Here is a 26,497-nt window from a genome sequence, read left to right on the forward strand (position 1 = left end):
AATTAATTCGTTCCGCGAGTTTTTTCATCTAGCGAATTTTTCGTCTTGTGAAGCACGGTGTCGGAAAAGTTTTGGAAAAGCTTCAAAAATCACCAAAAACCTCAAAAAAGGCTACCACACCACGTTCTATGAGTTGCTCCTCGAAGTCAAGTCGCAACTGTATTAACGGTGTTAAGAAAAAGGAAACAAACTTGCAAGACGTTTTCGTCTTGTGAAGCAAGCCCATAGTGAAATTCGTCTTGCGAAGCAGCTCAAAAACCGCAAAACCCTTTCGTCTAGCGAGTTTTTCGTCTTGCGAGGCATTCGTCTTGCGGGGCACCACTGTATGAAATACACTTCCCTAACTTGCTGCTCTGATGGTAGCCTAACATGCACATATGATTTTGGATTAATGGAAGGAACACCTCTGTTGCTTGACTTGCCCATATATGGCTTGCTATTCTATCCCTTTGGCTCGGACCTGAGATTTCCTTATTTGTTATGAAAATGTAGTAAAACTCTTATTTGTAGGCTGGGGGAGAGTAAAGTCTGGCAGACGTTTTAAAGGGGGTATGAGAATCTTAAAAATCGATGGATAAACACTGCTAAAGCCCCTCTCACTTGATGTTGAACGTGGCATGTTAGGTATAAAAAGGGATTAGAGGGAATCTTTGTCTTTCATCCATGAATTCAATTAAAAATAACAAACAGGAAGATCAGGTTTCTATCAGAGGTTGAGTCCAAGATTAACACCAGTATCTTCCCATTTAAAAAGCCTTTCTTTTTAAATGGGAAACATAATAAAATACATATTTTAATAGAGCAGCTCATTAGTGCTTCTGGCTAAAGTCATGAAAAAAGATCTTTTCTCTTTGGTGTGCGATGCCAAAGTCAAGGGAGCTGTGAAGAAATACAATATAAAACAAGTATTTGAACTGAGATGGGAAGCAGAGAAACAAGCCTTTTGTATGAATGGTGCTTTAATCTTTCCAACAAGCTCTTATAAGCTTCGGGGGGGGGCACCCTACTCAGATATGCATTTTGGAAAAGCAAATGGAAAATCATTCAGATAAAGAACAAACGATTGTGTCGCATTAAAAAAATCTGCTCTTTCCTGAAAATGTGCTGAATGCGGCCAAAAGCTACAACTTTCTGCCTTGGTCTTTAAAGTGCACAGAGTGGGCTATGGCCTAAGGTTACTAGATTTTTTTTCAATGAATCTGGGGACACTTTTCAACATCAATGGATTTTGTCAGGGGACTGATTTGTAAATTCAGGGACTATCCCCGGGAAACGGGGACATCTGGTAACCTTAGGATATGCCAAGAGAAGGAAAAGCCAAATAGGATATCAGCAAAAATAAAAAGGTTGCGGCAACTCCCTAGCCCTGAAAAAAAAGTGGGAGGAGGGTTGTGGGAGGCCATGTGGTCTGGCCACACCCTCCCACCACTCTCACCTTTGGAGCTGAAATATACTCAGAGTTGAGAGTGGATTTCATGCTCTTTATTCAGCTCATAGTGGTGAGGAGGAATGGGAGTTCCCCCAGAATGTCTGCTTTATATACATTATTTACACAGTGGGCCCCATGTGATTGGCTAATTCTGGGATTCACCTGTAGGCCAATCAGGTTGCGGATTCACTTCCACCTGGAGCTGGATTGGGTGGCTCCTGTGGACCAATCAGACTGCTGCATTCTGGATCCTATTGTTCTAGGGCCAATCAGACTGCTGCATTTGCATTCTGGATCCTATTGTTCTAGGACCAATCAGACTGCTGCATTCTGGATCCTATTGTTCTAGGGCCAATCAGACTGCTGCATTTGCATTCTGGATCCTATTGTTCTAGGACCAATCAGACTGCTGCATTCTCATTCTGGATCCTATTGTCCTAGGGCGAATCAGACTGCCGCATTCTGAATCCTATTGAACTCAGTACATAACAGGAGCTCACAGAAGGGGTTGTACATGTGTACCAATGTATGCATATACAGAACCTCCACACAAGGGGAATGCAGGCCCAAGCAGAATTCCTTATGGAGGGGGTACATGGATACATTGGTATGTGCAGAGGGGTCCTGAGTGAAAGACAGAGACTATCCGAGTGACAGCTGCAGTGGTTCTCCTGCAAGGACATACCTTACCATTTTGGGGTGGGTACAAAATGATTCACTGGGGGAGTGGAGATGTCGGGGAAGAAGCATGGAACCCCAAGAAAGACTGGCCTGAGGCAATTATCCCATGGATAACCCCAAGATAATTGATGGGGTTCAGCTTCTTCCCTGCATAAGGATTTCTGGAGATATAGCTTCGTCTCTCTGGGAGAGCCCTCTCTCTCCATTGACCTGTACAGTGGTATTTTGGGTTACAGACACTTCAGGTTACAGACGCTTAAGGTTACAGACTCCAGTAACCCAGAAATAGTACCTCGGGTTAAGAACTTTGCTTCAGGATGAGAACAGAAATCATGCAGTGGCAGCAGGAGGCCCCATTAGCTAAAGTGGTACCTCAGGTTAAGAACGGTTTCAGGTTAAGAACGGACCTCCAGAATGAATTAAGTTCTTAACCCGAGGTACCACTGTATAGGAGAAGGGCTGGTAGGAAAATGGCATTATATATATCTTTGAAGTCACCCAGAGTGGCTGGGGCAGCCCAGTCATATGGGTGGGGTATAAATAACAAACTTGTTGTTGTTATTACCGTATTTTTCGCTCCATAGGGCGCACCGGACCATAGGGCGCACCCAGTTTTTAGGGGGGAAATCAAGAAAAATAATCTTATTCCCCCCCCCTGCCCCAAAGAGCAGCATGCAGGATGCGCGCAACCTCTCCCTGCCGGAGGGGTTGCGCACGGCTATGTTACAAGCCAAGGCAGCCAGCGGGATGGACCCCGCTGGCTGCTTTGGCTTCCTCTTTAGCCCCACGCAACCTCTCCCTCCCGGGAGAAGCTGCACGGGGCTAAAGAAGCCACAGGCACGTGCAGCCTCTCCCTGCCGGGGAGTCTGCGCGCAGCTATCCCTGAAGCCTCCAGGCTTCAGCGAAAGCAACGGGTAGCTTCCAGAGCGCAGAGGGAGCTCTCCCTCTGTGCTTCGGAGGCTTAGTGTTGCTATCGCTGAAGCCAAGGACCTGCATTCGCTCCATAGGATGTACACACATTTCCCCTCAATTTTTGGAGGGGAAAAAGTGCTTCCTATAGAGCGAAAAATACGGTAATTAAAGAGGGCATCCCTATTTTCGTTGGAGAAATGTTAGAGGGTCTGCTCCATTGAACCTCCTAAAGTATAATGAACCTGCATACCTACAACCCCATCCCCCATGTAAGCCAAAAGTGGTTTAGTCATGCTGGCCACATGACCTGGAAAGCTGCCTGTGGACAAACGCTGGCTCCCTCAGCCTGAAAGCGAGAAGAGTGCCGCAACCCCATAGTCACCTTTGACTGGACTTAACCATCCAGGGGTCCTTTACTTTTACTTTTACCTTTACCTTATGGGAACAAATAAAGAAGGAGGAAGTTGAAGCATTTTTTATTTTAAAAATGTACTCAAATAGCTCTTGTTTTGTTAGTCACCGTAGTTATATGTAATTTCTACAAATCTCTACAATATTCCCTTGAGCACACTGATACCTTCTTGTTTTTTAATAGCCCCATTTTGGCTCCATTTCTGTTGACACTGCCTGAATTTGCTATAAGAGCGAGCAGTGGGGTGTGTGAGAGAAATCGAGAGTTTGCGTGTGTGACTGACGTGTGTGCCCACCCCCCATTAGAATCCAGGAGAGGTCTGAGATGGTCTTTTCTGTTTGAATATTGTCAAATGTTTTGGAATATAATGCTAGGCCAGATCTATTCATGATGAAGCATCATCTTAGCTTATAGCCTACCACCTGGGATAGCTTTTTAATGCTGTACAGTCATACCTCGGGATAAATACGCTTCAGGTTGAGCGCTTTTGGTGACCTGGAAGTAACGGAGCTTGTTACTTCCAGGTTTTGCCGCTCACGCATGCGCAGATGCTCAAAAGGACATCACGTGCATGCGCGGAAGCGGTGAAACACGACCCAAGCACGCGCAGATGCGCTGTTGCGTCTTACGTTCTGTTCAGGATGCGAACGGGGCTCCGGAATGGATCCCGTTCGCATCCCGAGGTACCACTGTATTAGCAAATAGAGTCAGGGGGTAAAAAATGAAAAACACTCCCCCCTACTTTTCTAGGTCTCGACATTCATTTGTCGGTTTAAAAATAGCAGGAGAATAAAGAATTGGAATCCTTAAAAATTATTATTATTAGTAATAATAATAATAATAATAATAATAATTTATTTGTACCGCACCCACCTGACTGGGTTGTACTCTCTACTCTAGAGCAGGCATAGGCAAACTCCAGCTCTCCAGATGTTTGGGACTACAATTCCCATCATCCCTAGCTAACAGGACCAGTGGTCAGGGATGATGGGAATTGTAGTCCAAAACATCTGGAGAGCCGGAGTTTGCCTATGCCAGTTTGCCCATGCCTATTCTAGAGAGGCAATCTAGCCCTGGTATGAGGAAGTGATGCAAAACCCCAGCTTGCTGTTCCTCTCCTTCTTCCTGCCACTCCTTCCCTTCCTACAGCTGCTCTTCTTGGCCACTAGCACCATCTTACTTGCACTGCTGGTTGCCATGGACCTCTTTTGTTTTGAACTCGTGATACACATAAGGTCTAAGCTGTGCCATGAACCAAAACACCAATCACCAATGGTGACAGGAAGGAAGGAAGGAAGGAAGGAAGGAAGGAAAGAAGGAAGGAAGGAAGGAAGGAAGGGGTGAAGCAAAGAGTCAGGAAAGCCCCAACGAGATCTGCCATCTACCTCCACTGCAACCATTGCATGCTGGTTTTGTTGATGCTATTTGTTTGCTAATTGGTTCTGCGTCTCTTCCCTCTGTGTAGATGTGTCCTTTGTGCAGCAGACCCAGCCTCACGGAGATCCCATTATCTGCTCTCTCTCTCTCTCTCTCTCTCTCTCTCTCTCTCTCTCTCTCTTGCTTCAGTCCATATGAACTGACTGTAGACTTTTGAGTTTTCCTGAAGACACAGGGAACATTTCTCGCCCTCACCAGTCTTTTGTCTGAAGTGACTCATGTAGACTGTTTTTTGTTCTCTACCCATTAAATTTAGAAACAATGTCATGGTGCTAATTTGAAGGCTGGTATAATTTGTATCATATTTCCACCTGTTCTTTAGTAAAAGTTCAAAGTTCCTATGTAATATTTCCTTGGCTTTGGGAGTACAGCTTTTAGGTGGATTTAGGGGAGCACGACTGGTTCGTGCCATATTTCAAAAAGTGAAAATCCAGACCCCAAAGCGCGCAGATTTTCTTCTTCAGTTTTTCACAGAAAAATTGAAATTATATGGAACACTGAAGGGAAAAAAACCCCTCCTTGTATATCCATATCTATATCTGTGGAATACAACCGAGTCTGATACACGTGTACTATTAAGCAATTTCTACTGAATTCACTTGAATTAACATGCATTAGATCAATGCATATCACAGCATATTCCTGTGTATGGGTATTTGTAAATAAACCTCATTGTATTCAGTTAGGCTTATTTCCCCAACGTTGAAATGTTTATTTTAGTATCTGCTGGAAGTTCTCTAGAGCATAAGAAGGGATGAGAAGAGTTAATTTCCACAACTCCTTTGAGGTTAAAAATCAGTGATGCCTCTGCTGACAGCATATTGGTAGCACTACTGGCAGGCAAATCATGAATGAAGACTAGTTTCCATTGGTAGCTCCATATTTCAATACGTCTGGCAACCGTAGCATTGGCTTATAATAATATAACAGTGCCTGAGAGTACAGTTTAATAGAACATAGACTTAATGAAGTGGAAAATCTATAAAATGGACAGGAGAGAGTTTGAGGGGATTTAAAATAAATAATGAAACAAAACACAATTTATAGATTTTCTTTGGCCGCATGAGGTTAAAGACTGTTCTTCAGTGAAACCACTCTTAAACACAAGTGAAGTGTGACTCAGCTCAAGTTTTTATACCATAAAGTTAACCTGTATTCTGTGAGCATAGCCTCTTGGCCAGTTTAAGAGTATATTTATTCAGTGAAAATGAATAAAGTCTAGAGCATGTCTATTGGAACATACATTATAAGCTGATCTGGTTGGAATATGGCTTCCCCAGTGTCACATTCTCTCTAGGCTTCTTTCCATAACACTGTAGTAAATATTCTGCCAGTATTTTCAATAGTTCCCTGAAGAAAAACTCACACAGTGCTCTGCTGTGCTGAGGAAGCTGCCTCCTACTTGACACGGAGGAGGAGAGAAAAACAACCACCACCCTGACATTGAGGGTGATTTGGTGGGTGGAACAGAAACCCAACGTACGTAGAACAAAGAAAGCATCTCAGCATTGGAAATGCATAAACATATGAAAAGAACATTCCAAACCTCATCCTTGGGCTGTGTTGGCAGAAAATAATATAAAAAGGAGAAGGATCCCTGGATGCCAAGATCCAAGTTTGGGGCAAGTACTCTTTGGTGAGAGAAGGCCAGCAGAGATTTAAGAATCCCTGTGATGGGGTGAGCTCCCATTGCTCGGTCCCAGCTCCTGCCAATCTAGTAGTTCGAAAGCACACCAGTGCAAGTAGATGAATAGGTACCGTTCTGGCGGGAAGGTAAACGACATTTCTGTGCTCTGCTCTGGTTTCACCAGAAAGCAGCTTAGTCATGCTGGCCACATGACCCGGGAAAACTGTCTGCAGACAAACGCCGGCTCCTTTGGCCAGTAAAGCGAGATGAGCACCGCAACCCCAGAGTCGTTAGTGACTGGACTTAACTGTCAGGGTCCTTTACCTTTTTAATATGCAGCAAAGTAATGTGTGGAAACTTTGGAGGTCTTTAAGCAGAGGCTTGACAACCATATGTCAGGAGTGCTCTGATGGTGTTTCCTGCTTGGCAGGGGGTTGGACTTGATGGCCCTTGTGGTCTCTTCCAACTCTATGATTCTATGATTCTATGATTCTATGAAATATAGGTCATAAAACCTTTAACGTGTCTTCTGAGTGAGTTCTAAAATGCCTTCCCCCAGCATAGGAAAACACCATGTGTTTGGCAACTTTAAAAACTGGTTTACTTACATGCTCTTCAAAGGTCTGGTTCATGTGATTTCCCATACATCAGTCGGAAAAGTTGCACAGGCAGGAAAACTTAGCTTAGTTACAAAGTGGTAAAAGTTCCTAGATTATTGGTATAGGAACTCAAGAGAGGCTTGTAAGAGCCATTGGTCTCAGCTGGAGCAACCAGCTCAAACCTCTTCACATGCTGATGTTCACATGTAGACTGGGGAAAACCAAAGGCTTGATTCCTAGTTCCTCCCAAGGTGAGGGGAAGTGGACATAGCTAAGCCTGGCAGGACAGCTTACTCTATGGTATTAACCCCTTCATGTGTTAATTAGACTTAAACATGTTGGTTATATGTGGTTATCTCAAAAGTTGGTGGAGGGGTTGAGATGGCTTCGTGAAGGTGCCCCTCCATTCAGCACTCTCAGTTAAGCCAGCCTCCTATCAGATGCTGCTGGCCTCTTGGCATGCATCTCCACTTTCCGCCCACCCAATGGGTGGGCAGGAGTATCATTGGTGGGCTGCCCACCAGGGATAGCCAGTGTCTCCTCAAAAACTTCTCTGGTGGGTTGGAGGGAGAATTCACAACAATGTGGGATAGGCTATGGGGAAGGGGATGCTGGAAGGAGAGGCACAGCACCCCAAATTAGGTAGTAGGAACTTCTGCTCATGGATCTTAGAAACCATTTCCAGCAATACCCCTTTTATTCATCAGCTTTCCCTTCCCCTTCCCGTATTGTTGGGAAGTCATGACCTACCTTCCATTCATAGTTTTCAGAGTCAATCCCAGTGCTTCTGATTAAACATGTTGATGACTGCTGATGGGGTTCCTTCTCTGTACATTGATAAGAGGTCGTGGTTGGCTTAAAAACCAACAACAAACAAAACTATTAATTAATGCTCCCATGTCTCTTTTATCCCATAGTTGCTCTCCAGGCTGATAAGTGCTTAACTATGTTCCTAATGACACTCTGAATTGAGGACTGTTCCTGCCTCTTTTACAAAGAACATAAAGAGTGCCAGGGGCCCATTGAGTCCAACATCCTGTCCTCACATTGGCCAAAATCTGCAGATGTTTACATGCAGATGTCCAAAGTTCAGTTCCTGGCATCTCCAGGTTGGGCTGGGAAAATACCTCTGTCTGAAACCCTGGAAAGCCACTGCCAGCCAGTGCAGAAACATACTGAGCTAGATAAGCCAAAGGCCTGAATCTGCATGAGGTGGTGTCGCGTGTTCCTATGTTTTGCGAACTGCCAAGCAACGGATTGCTTCCCTTTGCTCCCGCTGAGAACTGCAACCAGAGACCAGAGTGGAGTTGGAGAAACTCTGCAGTTCTTTTCAGCTTGCCAAGGAGGCAGTTTCGAGTGGAAGAAGAAGAAGAAGAAGAAGAAGAAGAAGAAGAAGAAGAAGAAGAAAGCTTGACCCTCTCTTAATTCCAACCTTTCATGGACGCTTTTCATTTACAATATGCCTTGGAAAGATAAATCGCAGATAAATCCCATGTAATTTGGCCCTCGCAGCCACCACTTCACACATAAGAAAGCAACAACGTGGGTTTGCCGCTCTGGTGAATGTGCCGGTATGATTCATGTTTCTTTCACCCTCGAGTAGCTGAATGCATTTCATAATTTTAAAAGTAGACTAATCAATTCAGCTGTACACACCTGTGTGTGTATGTAAAAAGAGGCTCTAACTGCTCCTTCGGCATATTTTTTCTATAGCATGGCGCTGCTATGGTAACATCCTTACCTTTCCCTGCGCTGGCTTGCAGAGATTTGGCTACATCATACAATCAGGTGTATGCAGGTAGGAGCAAAAAAACCCAAACCAGATGTGGAAAGCAGCAGCAACAGCTTGCATGCTGAGGTAAAGAGGCTCCCAGGCCATAGCTGTCAACTCTTCCCTTTTCTTGTGAGGAATCCTATTCAGAATAAGGGAATTTCCCTTTAAAAAAGGGAAACGTTGACAGCTATGTCCCAGGCCTGGACACTGCTAAGGGTGGAAAAGTGTGGTACCTTGATGAGCTTGTGTGGCAAAATTCATATTTGCTGAGGTGACCTCAGCATGGAGTTGAGAGACACTGAAAAGGAGAATGAGACAATGGGAGGAGAGGGGTTAACCATTATGTGACCTTTAATTGACCCCTGAACCCCAAGACCCTACTTCCAGGTTTCCAATTCTGGAGCCTGGCTGTAGAAACATAATTTTGAAATGGTCATAAGGTGCATTTGTAAGGTTGGGTTGCACTCCCTATTGCTCTCTGATTCTTCCCCTCTGCAAATGCCCTCTATCCCCTATCTATCCTGTGAGACATGTAATCCAAAGAATGTCCTATGGCCTGCCTTCAACATTATCCACTCCCTTTTATTATTTTATATTTACTATTATTTCATTTTTATCTACTTGTACTATTTTTATCTACTTTAATATTATTTCATTTCTATCTACTTGTACTGGTGTGGTTTTGAACTGCTAGGTTGGCAGAAGCTGGGACAGAGCAACAGGAGCTCAGCCCGTCATGTGGATTCGAACCACCGACCTTCTGATCAACAAGCCCAAGAGGCTCAGTGGTTTAGACCACAGCGCCACCCGTGACCCTCATCAGTCCTGCATAGTCCTACCGTGACAGATGGACCGAGTGGCAGTTTTGGTGGGAGAGAATGGTCAGCTCTGCTTTATGCTCTTATAGGTTTGTTATGAGGTTATTTTTTGGTCTGTAGCTCAAAAAACTATTGCGACCCACCTTGTGTCCATTTCATGCTGAAGGGCAGGACATAAACTCTACCAAAGAAAGAAAGAAAAGAAAGAAATTACAGAAAGATTGTAGCCCAAACTTGTGTTCCAGGACTGGAACTTTAGGATTCCTCTGTGGATCAGCCTGGGAGCAGAACGCTTCCCTGCAGTCTTGAAGGTGATTGCAGAGATGATGTAATCTATACTTCTCCATCAAAAGGCTGTATAGAATTTTTCTTTCTTTCTTTTTGTGGCATCTGTTGTGTTTGTGGCTTTTATATATATAAAAAAATACCAGGCAGCTTTTTCTTGTTGCTATGGTCCTTGTGGAAATGTAATAAGCCAGCGGGAACATTTTCTTGTTTCCTTTGTTGAGCAGTGCAAAGGGAGTATTTGAAATGACTACGTTATAAACTGCTAGCTAAGAGAGGGAGGGAGAGAAAGCTTCTGTATACAAGGCCTCCGTGTTTATGTTTCATGCTGTATGATGTAACCTCAGATTGGTTTAGTGGGGAAATTGGCAAACAATTCCTTCAGCAATTTGTTCTGGTTGCCAACAAAGGTCCGTATAGTTAAAGCCATGGTTTTCCCGGTAGTGATATATGGAAGTGAGAGCTGGACCATAAAGAAGGCTGATCCCCTAAAAATTGATGCTTTTGAATTATGGTGCTGGAGGAGACTCTTGAGAGACCCATGTACTGCGAGAAGATCAAACCTCTCCATTCTGAAGGAAATCAGCCCTGAGTGCTCACTGGAAGGACAGATCATGAAGCTGAGGCTCCAGTACTTTGGCCACCTCATGAGAAGAGAAGACTCCCTGGAAAAAACCCTGAAGTTGGGAAAGATTGAGGGCACAAGGAGAAGGGGACGACAGAGGATGAGATGGTTGGACAGTGTTCTCGAAGCTACAAACATGAGTCTGACCAAACTGCGGGAGGCAGTGGAAGACAGGAGTGCCTGGCGTGCTCTGGTCCATGGGGTCACGAAGAGTCGGACATGACTAAACGACTAAACAACAACATTTCTTCCCTGGGGGGGGGGAAGCCTCAAATATTGTGGTATTTCTCCTGTAGAGGTAGAGAAAAATAATTCAAGGGGGCCAATTTCCAAAGGGCAAACAGCCAGAAGAAAAAGGGTTAAGCAACCCCTACCCTGATCTCCCTCAGGGGAAAGTTACATGGAACTCCATGTTAAATGTGTAGTTTCGCCCCAATAGTTATGAGGATCTAATTCTTTCACTGACTAAAAGTACAAGTTTCTAGTTCTCATGACTGAGGACCAGCCTCAGAAAACTGGGAGCTCATTTAGGCTAAAGGCCTAAGTGCCCAATCGACAAAGAATACAAAGAAGAGGAAATTCTGTTCTTACGGCCTCTTAAAAAAAGAAGATAGATTCTTTGCCATCCTTTATTTAATTCGTTGGGATAGTGCCATTTGAATTGGCAGCATGTATCACACTTAGCAGTTAGTTAATCTAATCATTGTCAATCTAAACACCGATATGTCTGCCTACATTCCTCACTTTGCTAAACTTTAATCACAGTGTTATCACCTTGCACTGCACAAATTGCAAGCGGTCTGTTAAATTCCAGACTATGTTAACATTATTTGACATGCACAGTTTTTGTCCGCTCCATTAGGGATTCCCATGGAACAGAACTTCTCCAAGGCAAAAGGAAAAGGTCCTGTGGTCCAATTATTGACATTATTAAATTTTGTACCAAGTTCCAGATTTGAGAGAGCTACTTAATTTATCCTCTGGTCATAATGGGTTCATTTATCCTGATATATTCTTCAGAAGTTTATCTTGCCTCCCCCCCCCCGAAAGATGAGAACTAGGGGTGTGTAAGGGGAAACATTTCAGAGCATCATAGACCTGTAAGGGACCTCATCCAGCCCACTGCATGCAGGAATCTCAACTAAAGCATCCATGACAGATGGCCATCCAACCTCTGCTTAAAAACTACTAAGGAAGGAGAGTCCATCATCTTCTATTCCACTGCTGTTCCACATATATTTATTGACTATTTTGTGTACATGACTTAGGGCACCCCCTTCTTTGTCTTTAAAGTTTCCCACTTGGTAGGAAGGGGCAATGACAACTTCTTCCAGCACAACTAGCTTCTTCTCTTTCCAGTTATAATCACTAATAGTCTTCATTCCCCTACTTGTTTCCCTTTCAAAAGTTTGATTCATTCCATTCGCCAAAATGCATGGCTGAAGTTCCTCCAAATGAGAGTGTCACCGAGAGTCAGGAAGTTTAACAATAGAAAATGCCTAAAACATTTGACCTTTGACCCAAGGCATCCATGTTCCTTCCTGCTTTCCTTCCTCTCTCTTATTTTCCTTCCTTCTTTCCTAAGTGGGTAACCACGGTTGACCTTTGTGGATTCTATTTCACTGCTGCCAATGTTAGTCAATGCTTAGTCAAGTCCTGTGCTAGGTGTCTTCAGTTGGAATTAGCTGGTGAAACACCACAAAGTCCACACTGTTCATCTGCCAGGAGGATAGAAGGACTGGCCACTCAATTCCACTAGCCCTGCATCATTTAAGAGAAGCTATCTGCCTATCTTAGTACTTAAGGCAAGTTCAGAAGTTAGAACAACCTTTTAGGGTTTTTTAAGACTGACCATGTTCTGTATCTTTTGTTACCCACACCATGGTGTGGTTTGATCTATGGGGAGTCTGAACAACATATAATATTTCATCCTTGCCATTGGTCTAGTAAACTGATCTTCCTAGCAATCCCCAGGGCTGCCAGGGTACAGAAAGTGATAAGAGCTGTCTTAAGGACCCACATGTGTGTCCCAGAGATTGTTTTCATGCAGATGCTGAGCACTGTACCTGATCGGTGATATAGTGGGTATCTTTGAAAGCCTGGATCCCCAAAATAGGGAATATATTTGAGAGCCTGGGTTCCAATCCTAGAAGAAGTTCTGTTACTGGCAAGGCCTGGTGGGTAGATTCATGCTGCTGTTCCCCAGATCCCCACACTTATTTACTTAGTCAATTTTAAAACAGCTCCATATTTCAAAGAAATTGCTTACTACATCGTAAAAATATCATGAAGGAATACAAAACATACCATTCAAACCCCACATTTTGGAGCGGGACAGAACAATTAGATAAGCCATCCTCTTAAAACATCAACATAAAGCAAAACAGTCGACATATGGGGAGCATAACAACTACTAGCAGATTCAAAATACAGAAATATATGAGAAAGACAAACATCCTCACTCACCAAATATGCCAGCATGTATTTATATGTAGCACTCTGGCTTCTGCTGCTATCTCTCTGACTTAAGCTTGTGGGATGTGATGCATAAGTAGCAGTCAAGTACAACATTCCTTGTTTTCCTAGAGTGGACATGCAAGGGGATGTTTAGTCCCGCCAGTTGGAACTTCCTGTTTCCTCCTGGGCTGGGACATACTTCCTTTTCATGTGACTAAAGGTGAGCGTGACTTTACCTGTGCAGGTAACAAACCACAAGGCACGCAGCCCTCCTCTCTCTTTTCCATCTTCCTTTCGTCATGTGAACTGCAGTGACTGAAAGTCTGCACTCACTGGGATTAACCCCCCATATGGGGTAGATCCACATGTATATACTTTGTAACTTCAGGGATTCATCTGTGAACTGAATGTGTGAGTAAACTTTTTAAAATATACTTTACACAAGATTGTGGTGTGGTGGTGTGTTTATTCTTTTAAGAGGGATACAAGGGGACTTACCAGGAATCTAATATTAAGAGGCTTAAACAAGCCTGTAACCAGCTACCCACTGTATGTTTAAAAGGGGAATGTAAAACTCTGCTAAGTTATAGAACTTGCTAGTGGAAGTTAGGAAGGATATTAGTAAACAATATATCCTCTCCTGCCTCCCTGAACATTCCCAGAAAGCTTACACCAAAAAGTTGGGGGGAAATTACACATTTCTCAATCCTGGAGCTCAGGGTGTTCCATGGATTACTGTTTGCTCTGATTCAGTGGTACAGAGCGGGTTTTCACGGAGAATGCTCTGGAGAGAGAGAGAGAGAGAGAGAGAGAGAGAGAGAGAGAGAGAGAGCACTCAGACATGGAGCTTTAAAGCATGGACTATGACACAGTGAAATAGTAAGTGTGGATAAGCCTTCAGGTAAGCCGATAAGCATGGCTGGCTGTGAATTTCCTGTCCCTTTCTGCCTCATACTGTTCATTCCTTTGCTTATAAACTTATAAACACATTCCCTTTGCCTTGCATCAAGAAAAATGACTACGAGGGTTTACATGTTCATTTTATTGGTTGTACATCTATACACACAGAGTGTTTTAGGTAGTCTAGGGAATGAAGATCACAGACAGGTCCTTGCATGCAGAAGAAGTGAAGAAATACTACAGATGAAATAATGTGCATTTATCTTGCTTCTTCAGAGAGATTCCTAGACATACGCGCTAATATATTATGGCATAACTAAGCTAAAATGATGAGTTTTTAAAGTTAAACCTGTCCCTCTATTTCTTTCAATTTCTTGAGTAGCTTCAATCTAAATGACCTCAGCAAACAGGTTCTGATAGGTTTTTGCAGCTTGTCAATCATTTCTTCCCACCCTGCTTCAATCTACCTCCTCGGCAAAACAATGCAAATGTAAGTGTGAAGCAATGTGGGTGGGTGATAGCTAACACAGTTTGGGCTTTAAAAACGTCTCTGTGGTGCTCCACTTGTGAAATGCTGTGATTCGCTTGTGATCACAAAGTTAAATCCCAAAGACAGAATTAGTTCTCCTATTCTAAAGGGGAATGAGAAATTGATCACAGTCATAAATGTATGGGCAAACCCCATCAATGAAACATCCCATTTGTCAATGAGACCCAAGGGTAGGAATAGGAGGCAGGGAGGACACTACTGAAACAGTGATAATAAAAATAATAAGAAATAACAGCAGCAGCAACAACAACAACACAACAACAATAGAAAAAGAATAAAGTAATAGCTGTAATAACAATAACAATGATGCAATATATACTTTATCTGCTGTAACAGGTATCTTATTCTCAGCAGTCGGCAGCAATGAACTGATAACATTTCCACAAAAGACCACAGTTCATATATGCTGATGTTCTCTTTTCCTAAAATAAACTCTAAAATATGTTCAGTTTCTTGAGCATATCTTTAAAAACAGATGCGGCAGCGCATTGCTGACTCCAGCCACTTTGCAGGCTGAGAACGTGACCTCCACATTCTTAGAATAAAATACTTCCCCATTTGTGAAACTTCTAAATTTGCAAACAGCAGATCTACATCACTGGTGGAGAAACTGTGGCTATGGGCCTAACCAGGCCTCACAAGCCTTCCCCTTTGGCCTATGGGGCCAAGGCACACCCACCTGCCCTACATCTTAAGGTCATATGACCTCAAAACGGGGTTGCAGGCACCGCCATTCAAAGGCCTGTACAAAGGTCTGTCAGTGTGCTTGGCAAGCTGACTGTCAGTGTGTGTCAGGCTGTGCTGTTGCCCTTATGGCTTGATTTCAAATTGTGCAGGCCAAACGCCGCCACCTGATGTCACTGGAATGTCCTGCTCAGGCCTCTCTTTGTTGAAGGATGCTCTGAGACACAACCCTGATACCTGACGCCATGGATTGGGTTCCAACCATGTAGCTACCCGACTTGTTTATCTGTGCTGCCCCATGGATTCCCGATCTGATGCAGTTGACTTGCCCATAGATGCAAAGACAGAACGGACCATGGAGGCCGGAGGGGCTAGAGAGGAAAAAGACTTCATGGAGTGCTGGCCCTACCATTTAACAGTGGGCACAATCTTTCTCTTCTTTCCCAGGTGGAATATAGACACATATTAAAAACGCTGTGAAGATGCTTTTTAAAAAAAATAGTTTTAAAAATATACATTGAATTTGCCATTAGCTCACGATCGCCATCTAGTGTCACATTTGTATAACACACTTAAAACGTTATATTTGCAGCTGTGCAGCTGAGTCACTAGGGTGCTGAAGTAGACAGCTGAATGGTATTGTGGGCCTTCAGATTATTCCCTGAATATTGTTCCTACCCATTCAAAAGCATAACAAATTGCCTAGTGCAGAAATATACTGATCATATTTGGTAATCACCACAGGGCCACCTGCCAATCGCCTGATGTTATAATGATCCAGGCAAAGGAACACTTTTACCTCCAACTGGTATCTCTGGGAGAGTAACGCACCTATGAACTGAAATCAGACACACACCTATAATCCTGGTATTTTGCTGCTTCCTGGAAAAGTATTTGTTTCATCAAGCATTTTTCAAGAATTAATTTGATTTAGCATTGGTTGGTCATTCTGCCTTTTACAACTGTGTGATTTTATTACATTTTGAAGATGGCCGTGGTAGCTTAATGAGCTGGTGGCTTTAAAATGCCCTTATAAACGGATAAAGCATTTATATAATAATTAATGTATAAAATAAATAAAATACATCTGCTGAAATCAATAGGATAGAGAAATGCTTAGTTGCTCCATATACGGATTCTGGATAGTTGGTAAAATGACAGGCTTAGCAGGTTTTGTGTTGATTGTGTATCAAGATTGAAAACTATTATCCAAATTTCATTCAGTTCTGAACTGACTTCAGAGCCTCTGTTCTCTCAGTCTCTTTTCTTCACTCCCCACCACACTGCAATATGGGGAAAATAATACTGGGCTACTTTATGAGGATTTCCAAAGTACTGTAAATAGCAGTGGGCAAATGGTTTCACAGTTTCTCATTTTTCCAGTCGCAAATTCAGTTCTTTACATTTCCATGTTGGTTTGCATCATGAAAATTCACTAGAATTTTAGTGACAATTTCTCCTAATATGTGTCATTTCCTACACGGTTTTGCCCAATGTGTGAATTCTTGCAATGCAAATTTTGCTTTTATAATGCATTTTTGTATGTTATTTTCACTAATAAATGCCTTTTTATGCACACTTTATGGTAGGGTATCCATTTTTGTATGTCTTCCTTGGCTGGAGAACTGCACTGCAAAATTTGGAGAAGTGCAAATTTCAAGGCACAGAAAGTGCAAACTACCTAGGTTTGCTTTCAGATGAGAACTGACTCTAATCTCTTCCCATCCCTAACTGCAAGTTATGCAATTATCCTCTATAAATGAAGTAGATGTTGTAAATAATCTTAACTGGTAGAAGCATCTTCATTTATGAAAACAGAAGGATTCCCTGAAATGGTTCCCACTTATGGAAGAGTTTCCCAAATGATAAATTTTGTGACTTTCCCCAAACCTTCAGCTGAAGCAAATGACTGTTCCCTGTGCTCATGTTCTGATAAAACAGAACTTGCCACTATTTGTTCCAAAATCAAGTCCAGCCAGACCACTAGTCTAACGCTGAGCCTCCAGCAATGCTCAAGTATACCTCTGAGCAAAGAAGGTGACAGGAAACAGATCTGCAGTCTTTCCTCTTCCAGCAGCTTCACAGCGCTGGCTATGCAGCCAGAAGCCCAGAGCTGGCTTAGAGAAATAGGGTTGGTGCTCTGCTTCAGGACTGGCAGAAGAATTCGCTCTCCGTCACTTGGCTTTTGATTTGCAGACTTAATAATACTGCCCCCCCAGCCCCCTGCCCCAGCAAGCGGGTACTAAAACTCAGCACCCAAGATTTCTTTCCCACTCCCCTCTTTGAAACTGCACATGCTGCTGTCCCAATGGAGTCACTGAGGAGACTGGGTTGCAGCTGCTGCTTTTTCAACGGGTTAATTTGACAGTAATCTACTGTGCGGAGTTGCTAGGAGAAGCCGAATAGTCGCAATTAAGAGCCTACTCCTTCAATGGCAACCTGTGGAGCGTGCTCTCTCTCTCATTCCCTTTTATGCAGGAGCTCCGTGCACACCAACCATGCCTGCTCTGCTTATTCATTCTGAGAGGTGCTTTTGTTTGCAGAGAAGCAATTCGGGATCAACGCAGAGAAGGGGAAGCAGTGACGCTTAAGCAGATGCTCCCCCTTGATTAAGGAGGGTGCGGACTTCAGATTGGCTCCAGCCACCTGCTTCCTGATTGCACCCTGCTTTGTGAACTGCAGAGAGAAAAAGAGAGTGAGTGAGCGAGAGAGCGAGCAAGCGAGAGCACAAATCATTCCCTCTCCTGGACCACTCTAGTTGCTCACATTGATTCCGGCGTGGCCAGAGATTCCTCCACATTTTGAATGAGACAGCTGCGCTTCTGTGCGCAGGACTCCAGCAGTTGAGCCGAACCAGAGACAAGTGCGGGGAGAGCATCAACGGTCGGCGGTACATTTGCTGCCTCACTGGCATGGATTAATCTGTCTTGAGGTCAGGAGAGCTGTGTGCTTAAGGGACTGAGTTGGCACGGAGGGAAGGGGGCAGGCAGCCCAGAGTGTGGATTTGGCCAGCCGAGTGAATCAGCAATTGAGGCAGAAGCTCCCCTCTGCTCTGTAATCCTGATAGGTTTCGAGAGAGATGAGAGCAGCTGCTGCCTAACATGTGCAGATCTTCTGGTCTGTGTGCCAAACTGAAGAAGACTCTTCCTCCTCGCCGCTGAGATTGACTCTAATTCTGTCACCACTGGCTGGACATTGATGGCCATGGGCTCCACGGGTACCGAGACGACTCCGGGCATGGAGAGCGCTCCTTTAAAGTATCCGATAGGAGGCCACACGGAGAAGATGTGGCAACGGCTCAAAGGAATGTGAGTATTCCACCTCTTCTCTTGCTCTTGCCCTTTATCATTGAATGTTGTCTCTGAGAACATGCATTGCCATTGGGTGCATTGGCAAGCCACTTGCCTCAAATACGATCAATTTGGTGGTTGATTTTGAGGACTGATTAATTTGATGGAATCGACAGGGTTGCATAGGGTGTCTCGGAGTGGTTTGCTTTGCATCGGCCAAGGCAAAAAGGGAAGCTGCCACTGGCATCGTAACACATGCACCTTCTGAAGAGTTGGGTGTGACTGTCCAACCTCCCCAAAAGAAACTTGCTGTCTAGCTTGGGGTTGGATGGGTAGCAGCAATGTGACCAGGAGAAAAAAGTCGTCCCGTAGTGAGCATGGGTGTCCTGGGGCATGCAGATATATCTAGGAAAGTATACTCAAGTAGGAAAGCACTGAAAGTGGCAGTTTTTAATGCACAGTGCAAGAGAGGCATGTTCAGTGTTTAATGACTCTATCATCTCTATCTATCATTATCTATCTATCATCTATCTATCATCTATCATCTATCTATCTATCTATCATCTATCTATCTATCTATCTATCTATCTATCTATCTATCTATCTATCTATCATCTATCTATCTATCTATCTATCTATCTATCTATCATCTATCATCATCTATCTATCTATCTTCATCCATCCATCTATCCATCATCTTTATTTATCCATCTAATTTGGCACATGATAATCTCAGAAGATGGTCCATGGTTCCTACTTGACTCCTGGTGTGGGTGGAGTGGAGGAAAGGGCCCTATGAGAAACAGGGGGCAATGAAACTACCACACCCTGACCCTACTGCAGCCACACAACCATGGGCAAAAAAGTGGATGGGCAGAAGAGAAGATGGCAACTTGGAAGCAACTGACCAAACTGAACATTTTTAACTCAACTGGATGTGGGCATGGTCCTCCTGGATGGAAGGATGCTCATAGAGAAACTGTACCTTTCAGAGGAAGCTTGTTGGGCCCAAAGGTTTTGCTCTATAGAATGAACCTCCCATTGAAGAGGTGCACCCATTTCTGTATTATCATTGGCTGTCTGATGGCCTGTTTTCAGCATGACAAAGGCTTAATTCACAGGTGCAGATTCATCAGCATCCAGTGACGACTTGCAGTGTGTGAACAGGACATCAGTGGCTGCAACACCCCAAACAGAAAGCCCTGTCCTTGCATCCCCTTGAACTCAAGACTTTTCAATAGAGGCCATTCATGTTTTGAGTCACCAGACGCACAGACATGACTGTGACTTAAGCCACAGTTTGAAGTCCTGAAACTACAAAATCGAATAGCTCATGAAGGAACATTGTTGTGACAAAGGTTTGAGGTTAAAGTCAAAAGGTGTTGTCATCATTTGCATCCGCTGTTTTGAGTTAGTTGTAGGAAGGGAGTGATTTCAAACACTGGGAATGAAAGACTGGTATTGATCCTATCCACACGGTTAACAGCAGGAAAAAGAAAATACATACTTGAAAGGAAACAAGGGAATTTCAGATTCAGTGAAAGCAGCTTGGGAAAGTATAGATTAAACTTGTGCTTCCTACCCCCTCCTAGTTTACTATTCTTGGACTCATTCTTTTATGTTGCTCCCTATACAACAGGTCCCAGTGGGAACTGGGCTATTTATCCAGAAAAAGTGCCATTTCTGAACCTTCTGCGCAAAATCAGGTGAATAATGTTAGGCAGATGAAAGACAAGTTACTGAACTTGGTGTTTTTTAAAGAAATGGAGGCAGAAGAGCATGGTCTTTGAAATCCGGTGTTGGGAACACGTGTGATACACCAAGGCATCCCTTACTGCTACCAAACCCAGGTTTATCCATGTGATATGGGCTCAAGGTAGATAAGGATATTTTCTCTTATTAGCATTGCAAGTTGATTCTAAGGGGTGTTGCTGTTATTACTAAAACCATGATTGCAATCTGTGTGTCATAAGACCTGGAAAATATCGGGTCTGAACTACATGTCGACCACCCCATCGTATCACCAAGCTTGAGCTTCAGGATTAGGGACTCTGAAAGTCTGACGACCCTGTACAACAGGGGTCATCAACATGATGGCTGAAGATTCCAATGTACCCCTCAGCCCTTCCTATGGCTCCTGTGAATAGTCTCAACTGGTTTGGTTGGATTCTCCTACATTGAACTTACACACCCTTGAACATAGCTATGTTTCATTGGATGCCAAGATTGGGCATCCACCTTCCTTTTCATTTCGAACAGAGGAGATATGTAAAAAGTTTATTTTGGTGAGCAAGCAAAGTAGTGGTTGATATAGCTGTCTTCCAAACCATAACCAGCATTGTTGGGACGGCTGGTGTGTGTGTGTAGGGGGGCCATTCTGTTTTTTTTCCTTGCTGTTTTAGATGTGGTAGCCATTTTGCGTTATGCCACACACACACATTCCCCACAGCAGCCATTTTAAGTTATGCCACACATCCATAAGCTGAATCCACAGCTTATAGCTACAACAGCCATGTTGTGACTGACGCCCACGGCACTTTCTCAACGTTCCAAATGCCCCACCCAAAGTTGGCAGTCTTCCAAGTTCCAACTAGAGTAAAGAGATCCCTGAAGCTCATCCTTTTGGCTGGCATCTAGAGAATTTTGTTCATGATATTTTATTGTTAATCAGTTATATCCAGTGTAATTTTTTAAAAAATATAATTTTTATTAAATTTTCTGTTTTTTATGATTTGGAATGCTCATTTAAACATCCTAAAATATCAGTGACTTCCCTTCTTCTCTTTCCATAGTTTGTTTTGCATACCATAAATCCCTGCATATTTTACATAAACTAAACCATTCAGTATTCCATTATTACATCCATCAAAACTTATTTACACTGTTGAATTTATCTTAATGCTGCCAACGTCTTCAAGTGTGCACAACCCCCCCCATATATTCAATAAACATTTCCCAGTCTTCTCTAAATGTATGTTCTTCTTGTTCTCTTATTCTATATTAGGTCTGCAAGATGCACATATTCCATCAGCTTAAGTTGCCATTCTGCGTTAGTTGGGACCTTGCTCGGTTTCCATTTTTGGGCTAATGAAACACGGGCTGCAGTAGTGGCATACATAAATAACATTTTTCGACACTTGGGAAATATATCCAGTGTAATTTAACCAGATTCTCTTGGTGGTTCTGCCATTGTTGGAAGTGTGGGGAACGGTGTTCTGGGATTGGGCTTTATCTATGGCAGCCTCTAAATTGTGAAATTCCTTCCTCACAAAGATGCATCTAGCATCTTCATTGAACACCTCTTTACTCTGGCCTTTGCCTGCTAAGGTGGGTTTTTTTTGGGGGTGGAACCCATTTCTTTTACCAAATCTATACTGTTCTGCCTGGTTGGAACAGCATTATTTGTTTTCATAACTGTAACTGTTTTATTTTTTTTATCACACACACACCAGTTGCAGTCTGCCCCCGGGACTTTACGAGAAAGCACGGTCAAGAAATCTCACATAGAAATAAATAAAAAATCTTATTGGCCAGCACCCGGTTTCTATTTTATAAACATCAATAATGTGATGTTAAGATGTTACAGCATCTGGCTGGCGGCTGTGAGAATACCGCATGGGACTTAGATGGGCTGCTGATCTGATTCGGCTAGATTCTTCTTCAGTATAACAACAACTAGAACATACGGCATCATCCATTACACAGAGTAGTGCTTTGGGTAAACACGGTTGTCAGTAGTCCACCATGTGCAAAGGGATTCAAGTGAAGTCCTATTTCAGTATTCCAAGAAAGAAAAGGGAAAAAGACTTGGTTTTGTTTGGCAGAAATGAAGTCTGGTCATGTCCAGTTCCATCCCCAAATGACCACCGATAATTCAGTTACTTGTGCTTGTTTTCAAGGACTCCACTTTGATGGGTGGGTGGGCATTCTTCATTTGGTTGTTTTTGTTTTTTAAATGGTCAATTTGAAAATCACATAAAGGGAATATTTGACAGGTCAGACATGTTGTTGTTGTTTAGTCATTTAGTTGTGTCCGACTCTTCGTGACCCCATGGACCAGAGCAGGCCAGGCACTCTGGTCTTCCACTGCCTCCTGCAGTTTGGTCAAACTCATGTTAGCAGCTTCGAGAACACTGTCCAACCATCTCATCTGCTTCTCCTTGTGCCCTCAATATTTCCCAACATCAGGGTCTTTTGCAGGGAGTCTTCTCTTCTCATGAGGTGGCCAAAGTATTGGAGCCTCAGCTTCAGGTCAGACATATGGCAGCATATTGACTGGTTTTATGAAATATCAGGAAGGAAGCGTCAGAACAAGAGAAGGAAGTGTCAGTTGGGGCTATTGTCCTAGCTCATGGAGTTATCTGCATGAGTGACATATAAAGGAAAAATTAATAGGACATATCTTCTCTCATAAAGAGAGCTCACATCCATTTCAGAATTGAACAGGACCTCAAAATGTGCACAGCACATAGGCGTTCCTTTGAACAGGGCTTGCTGTTTTGTTGTTTTTTCTCACGTAGCATGAGCCCAGCTTGCACAAAGTGCACTGACCAAAGATTAAAGCAATGATTTCAGTCATCTCTGCTTCAATTCCCTCCATGATCTTCAGATGGGCTATCCATGTAATTGTTTAAAAAGTGAAGCATGAACATTTGTCATTTAAAAAACTGTTGCAATATTTCTCTGCAGGTGGGATGAGGGTTTGTGATGTTGCAAGTACTAGCCAATCAGTGGTGTGCACAGCTGGTTTCTACTGAAAACTTGTAGCAGCTGTCCTTTGAGTCAGCTGGCATCTGAAATGGTTAAACCATTAAAACAATGTGCATCCATGTGCACTGAAAGCCAGAGCTCACCACTGCATATATCTCCAAAGAACTCTTAACAGGACAGCAAATGGCAGCCACAAATGTGCACTATGATGCTAACAGCAGCTCTTTTCAAATTACACTTTTCACCCAGGAGTTTTGAAGTTCCGAAACATCAGTGGCAATCTTTTACACCTACATTTCAGGAGGTGAGAATGTACAGATTTCTCTGGCCTGCAAATTGCTTTCAAGCCACCTTTCAACATCACAGGTCAGCAGTTTATTTTACAGAGCTAAGGAATAAAAGTGCTTCTATATAATGTTGGCATGTTTCCTTTATGCTAATTAGCTGCTATGCTTTTCTTCCAGCTTTAAACATTTTTCATTTAAGCTTACCTGTTATTTCATAACAGATGCCTTGGGTTTCTTTTCATTGGAAAACCAGGCAGCATTTGAACACACCAGGGACATATGTTTTACATCAAGGATGGAGAATCTGGGGCTGCCCAGACGTTTCTGGAGTCCAGCTTCCATCAGCTTCAGCCAGCAAAGTCAATCATCAAGGGATGTTGGGAAGTTGCGTGCAATCCTGCTCTTCATACTTTTGATGGCACAAGCAGATAACATGTGGAAGGTGTCGGTCTGTCAGGTAGCATCATCCCAAGCTGTTTAGCAGGTCAAAGGCTGCACCAACAATTTTAACAGAGCCAGGAATGGACAGGGAGCCAATGCAGCTGACAAAGCCCAGGCATAAAATGGTCAAAATGCTTCGTCCCATTCTGGCTCGCACTCTTTATAAAGATTTCAGGAGGGAGGTTATTATTATCTATTATTGTCCATGCTGGGTTGCTCAACCATTGCTACTGTGTCCTTTCTTTTAGCAGATCAAGATGATCAGGTGACAGCAAAAGCTGCAAGGTTTTTAGCGGGGGCAATTAGAATAAGATCTATTATTTGATTATTGATATAAACCCCCAAAATGTATTTTCTACAGTTAAGTTTGCTATGGCTAGTGGCTGATGCAAATAAAGAGTCTATCATCTATCTATCTATCATCTATCTATCTATCTATCATCTATCTATCTATCTATCTATCTATCTATCTATCTATCTATCTATCTATCATCTATCTATCATCTATCTATCTATCTATCTATCTATCTATCTATCTATCTATCATCTATCATCTATCTATCTATCATCTATCTATCTATCTATATCTATCTATCTATCTATCTATCTATCTATCTATCTATCTATCTATCATCTATCTATCTATCTATCTATCTATCTATCTATCTATCATCTATCATCTATCTATCTATCATCTATCTATCTATCTATCTATCTATCTATCTATCTATCTATCTATCATCTATATCTATCTATCATCTCTCTCTCTCTCTCCCTCCCTCTCTCTCTCTCTCTCTCTCTCTCTCTCTCTCATCAATCATCTATCTATCATCTTCATCCCAGTCTTGCAAAGTGTCTTGCATCCTTGTTCTGGACCAACTGCAGTTTCCAGAACATTTTCAAAGGCAGCCCTGCACAGAGCATCATATGCAGTAAGTCATGCTTGTATCTCCAACTATCAGGCTGTGTCTTCCACAAGTGTCTATCTGCAACAGCTGCGCAGAAGGGAGAAAAAGTCAAACCTCTAACCCAAGCAGCTGCGGGTAAACAGGGAAGCTTATAGAGGACTCGCACTCCTACTTGACCCTGTCAATATCCATTTGTTAAGTTTCTGCAGTGAAACAGCATTGGTTTTCCTGCCAAGGAGTTGCACTCACACTTGATGCTACAGCCAAATGTGTTGATGATTTCATTGCTGCCCATCATTCAGTCATTGCAGTTCTCTTTCCAGAGATCAGTTAGAGGAGTTCAGCAAGCCATGAGCAGCTGCCTGCTGGGCGTCTTTGCATGTAGCAAGGAGTGGTGACAAAATATTGTTTCAGGAGGTAGGCATGGGGCTGAAATGCGGCTTGTTTTGCATTTTGATGTGACTGTGCCTATTTTCCACCTCCCAATACAATATGCCGCCCAATAATCCTTCTATATTTGCACTTTTCAGAATTTTGCAATTCAGTTCTCCAGCCAAACAGTGCATACAGAGATTCATGTATTGGGGGAAAGGGTGGATAAAAATGCATATGTTGGTGCAAATAACACACGAGAATGCATGAAGCACAGGGAAACTGCTTGCAAAGATGTGCACATTAGGCAAAATTGCATACAGAAATGAGCAATAAAAGGTGGGCGAATATTCATAAGGACTTTTTCTTTTCAAAGAATCCACAAACCCATGGGAAAATATGAGACTGGAAAAATGAGAAATGTGAGAGAAGACAAAACTGACAGATTCATCCAACCCTAGTTAAAGGTCAAAACAGAAACCAGGCAATTTTGCTACCATTCAGTGGAGCAAATGAAGAAGCCTGTAATTTAAATGAATTGAATTGACTTTTCTGGTTGAGGCATTTAAACCATAAACTTATAAGCCTCTGAAAATTCACAGGAGTCTTTTGCAGCTGTTAGGTGAGGACTACACTGTTTTGTCTGTGTGCATTCTTGGAATATATCACTTCTTCAAGGTGTCTCAGCTAGAGCAATAAGTACAAATAGGCAGCAGCATCATGAACGAAATGAGTCTCATCAGCAGAAACGTACACAAAGATTCATGTTTCCCTCCCCCTTACCCCCCCCCGTGCTCCCTCTGCACCCCCAACATTGGTTCATGAGGGAAGAGGTCAGGAGAACCCCTAGAACATAATATAGGGTAGATTGTTCCACCTGACAATGCTTTGCCCTGATGGAATGATGGACATAATGTGATGTTGAATTCTTTCCCCGTGTTTTTAATTGTCCATGCCTTTAAATGCAATTGGCAGCAGAAATGTGACACAAAAACTATATTATGAATACGGGGGGGGGGGGAGAGATGTAGATTTGAAGCTGTTTTCTGGGGTTCGGGTGGGAAAAAGGCACACATTATTCCATCTAAAGGGTGGTAGCCAACTAACAGGTAAAGGTAAAGGGTCCCTGGACAGTGAAGTCCAGTCAAATTTGACTATGGGGTTGTGGCACTCATCTCGCTTTCAGGCTGAGGGAGCCGGCGTTGGTTTGCAGACAGTTTTTCTGGATCATGTGCAATGAGACACTGTGACGGAAGCCAGAGCACATGGAAATGCCATTTACCTACCTATTTATCTATT

General features: G+C 43.0%; 1 protein-coding gene across 1 annotated transcript in view; it reads left to right on the forward strand.

Moving 5' to 3' along the window:
* The first annotated feature begins 17,660 nt into the window (after nt 1-17,660).
* Nucleotides 17,661-26,497, forward strand: part of PDE1A (phosphodiesterase 1A) — a 138,169-nt gene continuing 129,332 nt past the window's right edge. Inside the window, exon 1 of the mRNA XM_082201231.1 lies at nt 17,661-18,498. Within this exon, the coding sequence (XP_082057357.1) occupies nt 18,389-18,498 (110 nt within the window). The 5' untranslated portion in view covers nt 17,661-18,388. The remainder of the gene's footprint in view (nt 18,499-26,497) is intronic.

This window comes from Podarcis vaucheri (assembly GCF_965113315.1).
Source record: "Podarcis vaucheri genome assembly, chromosome: 1".
Lineage (NCBI taxonomy): Eukaryota > Metazoa > Chordata > Lepidosauria > Squamata > Lacertidae > Podarcis > Podarcis vaucheri.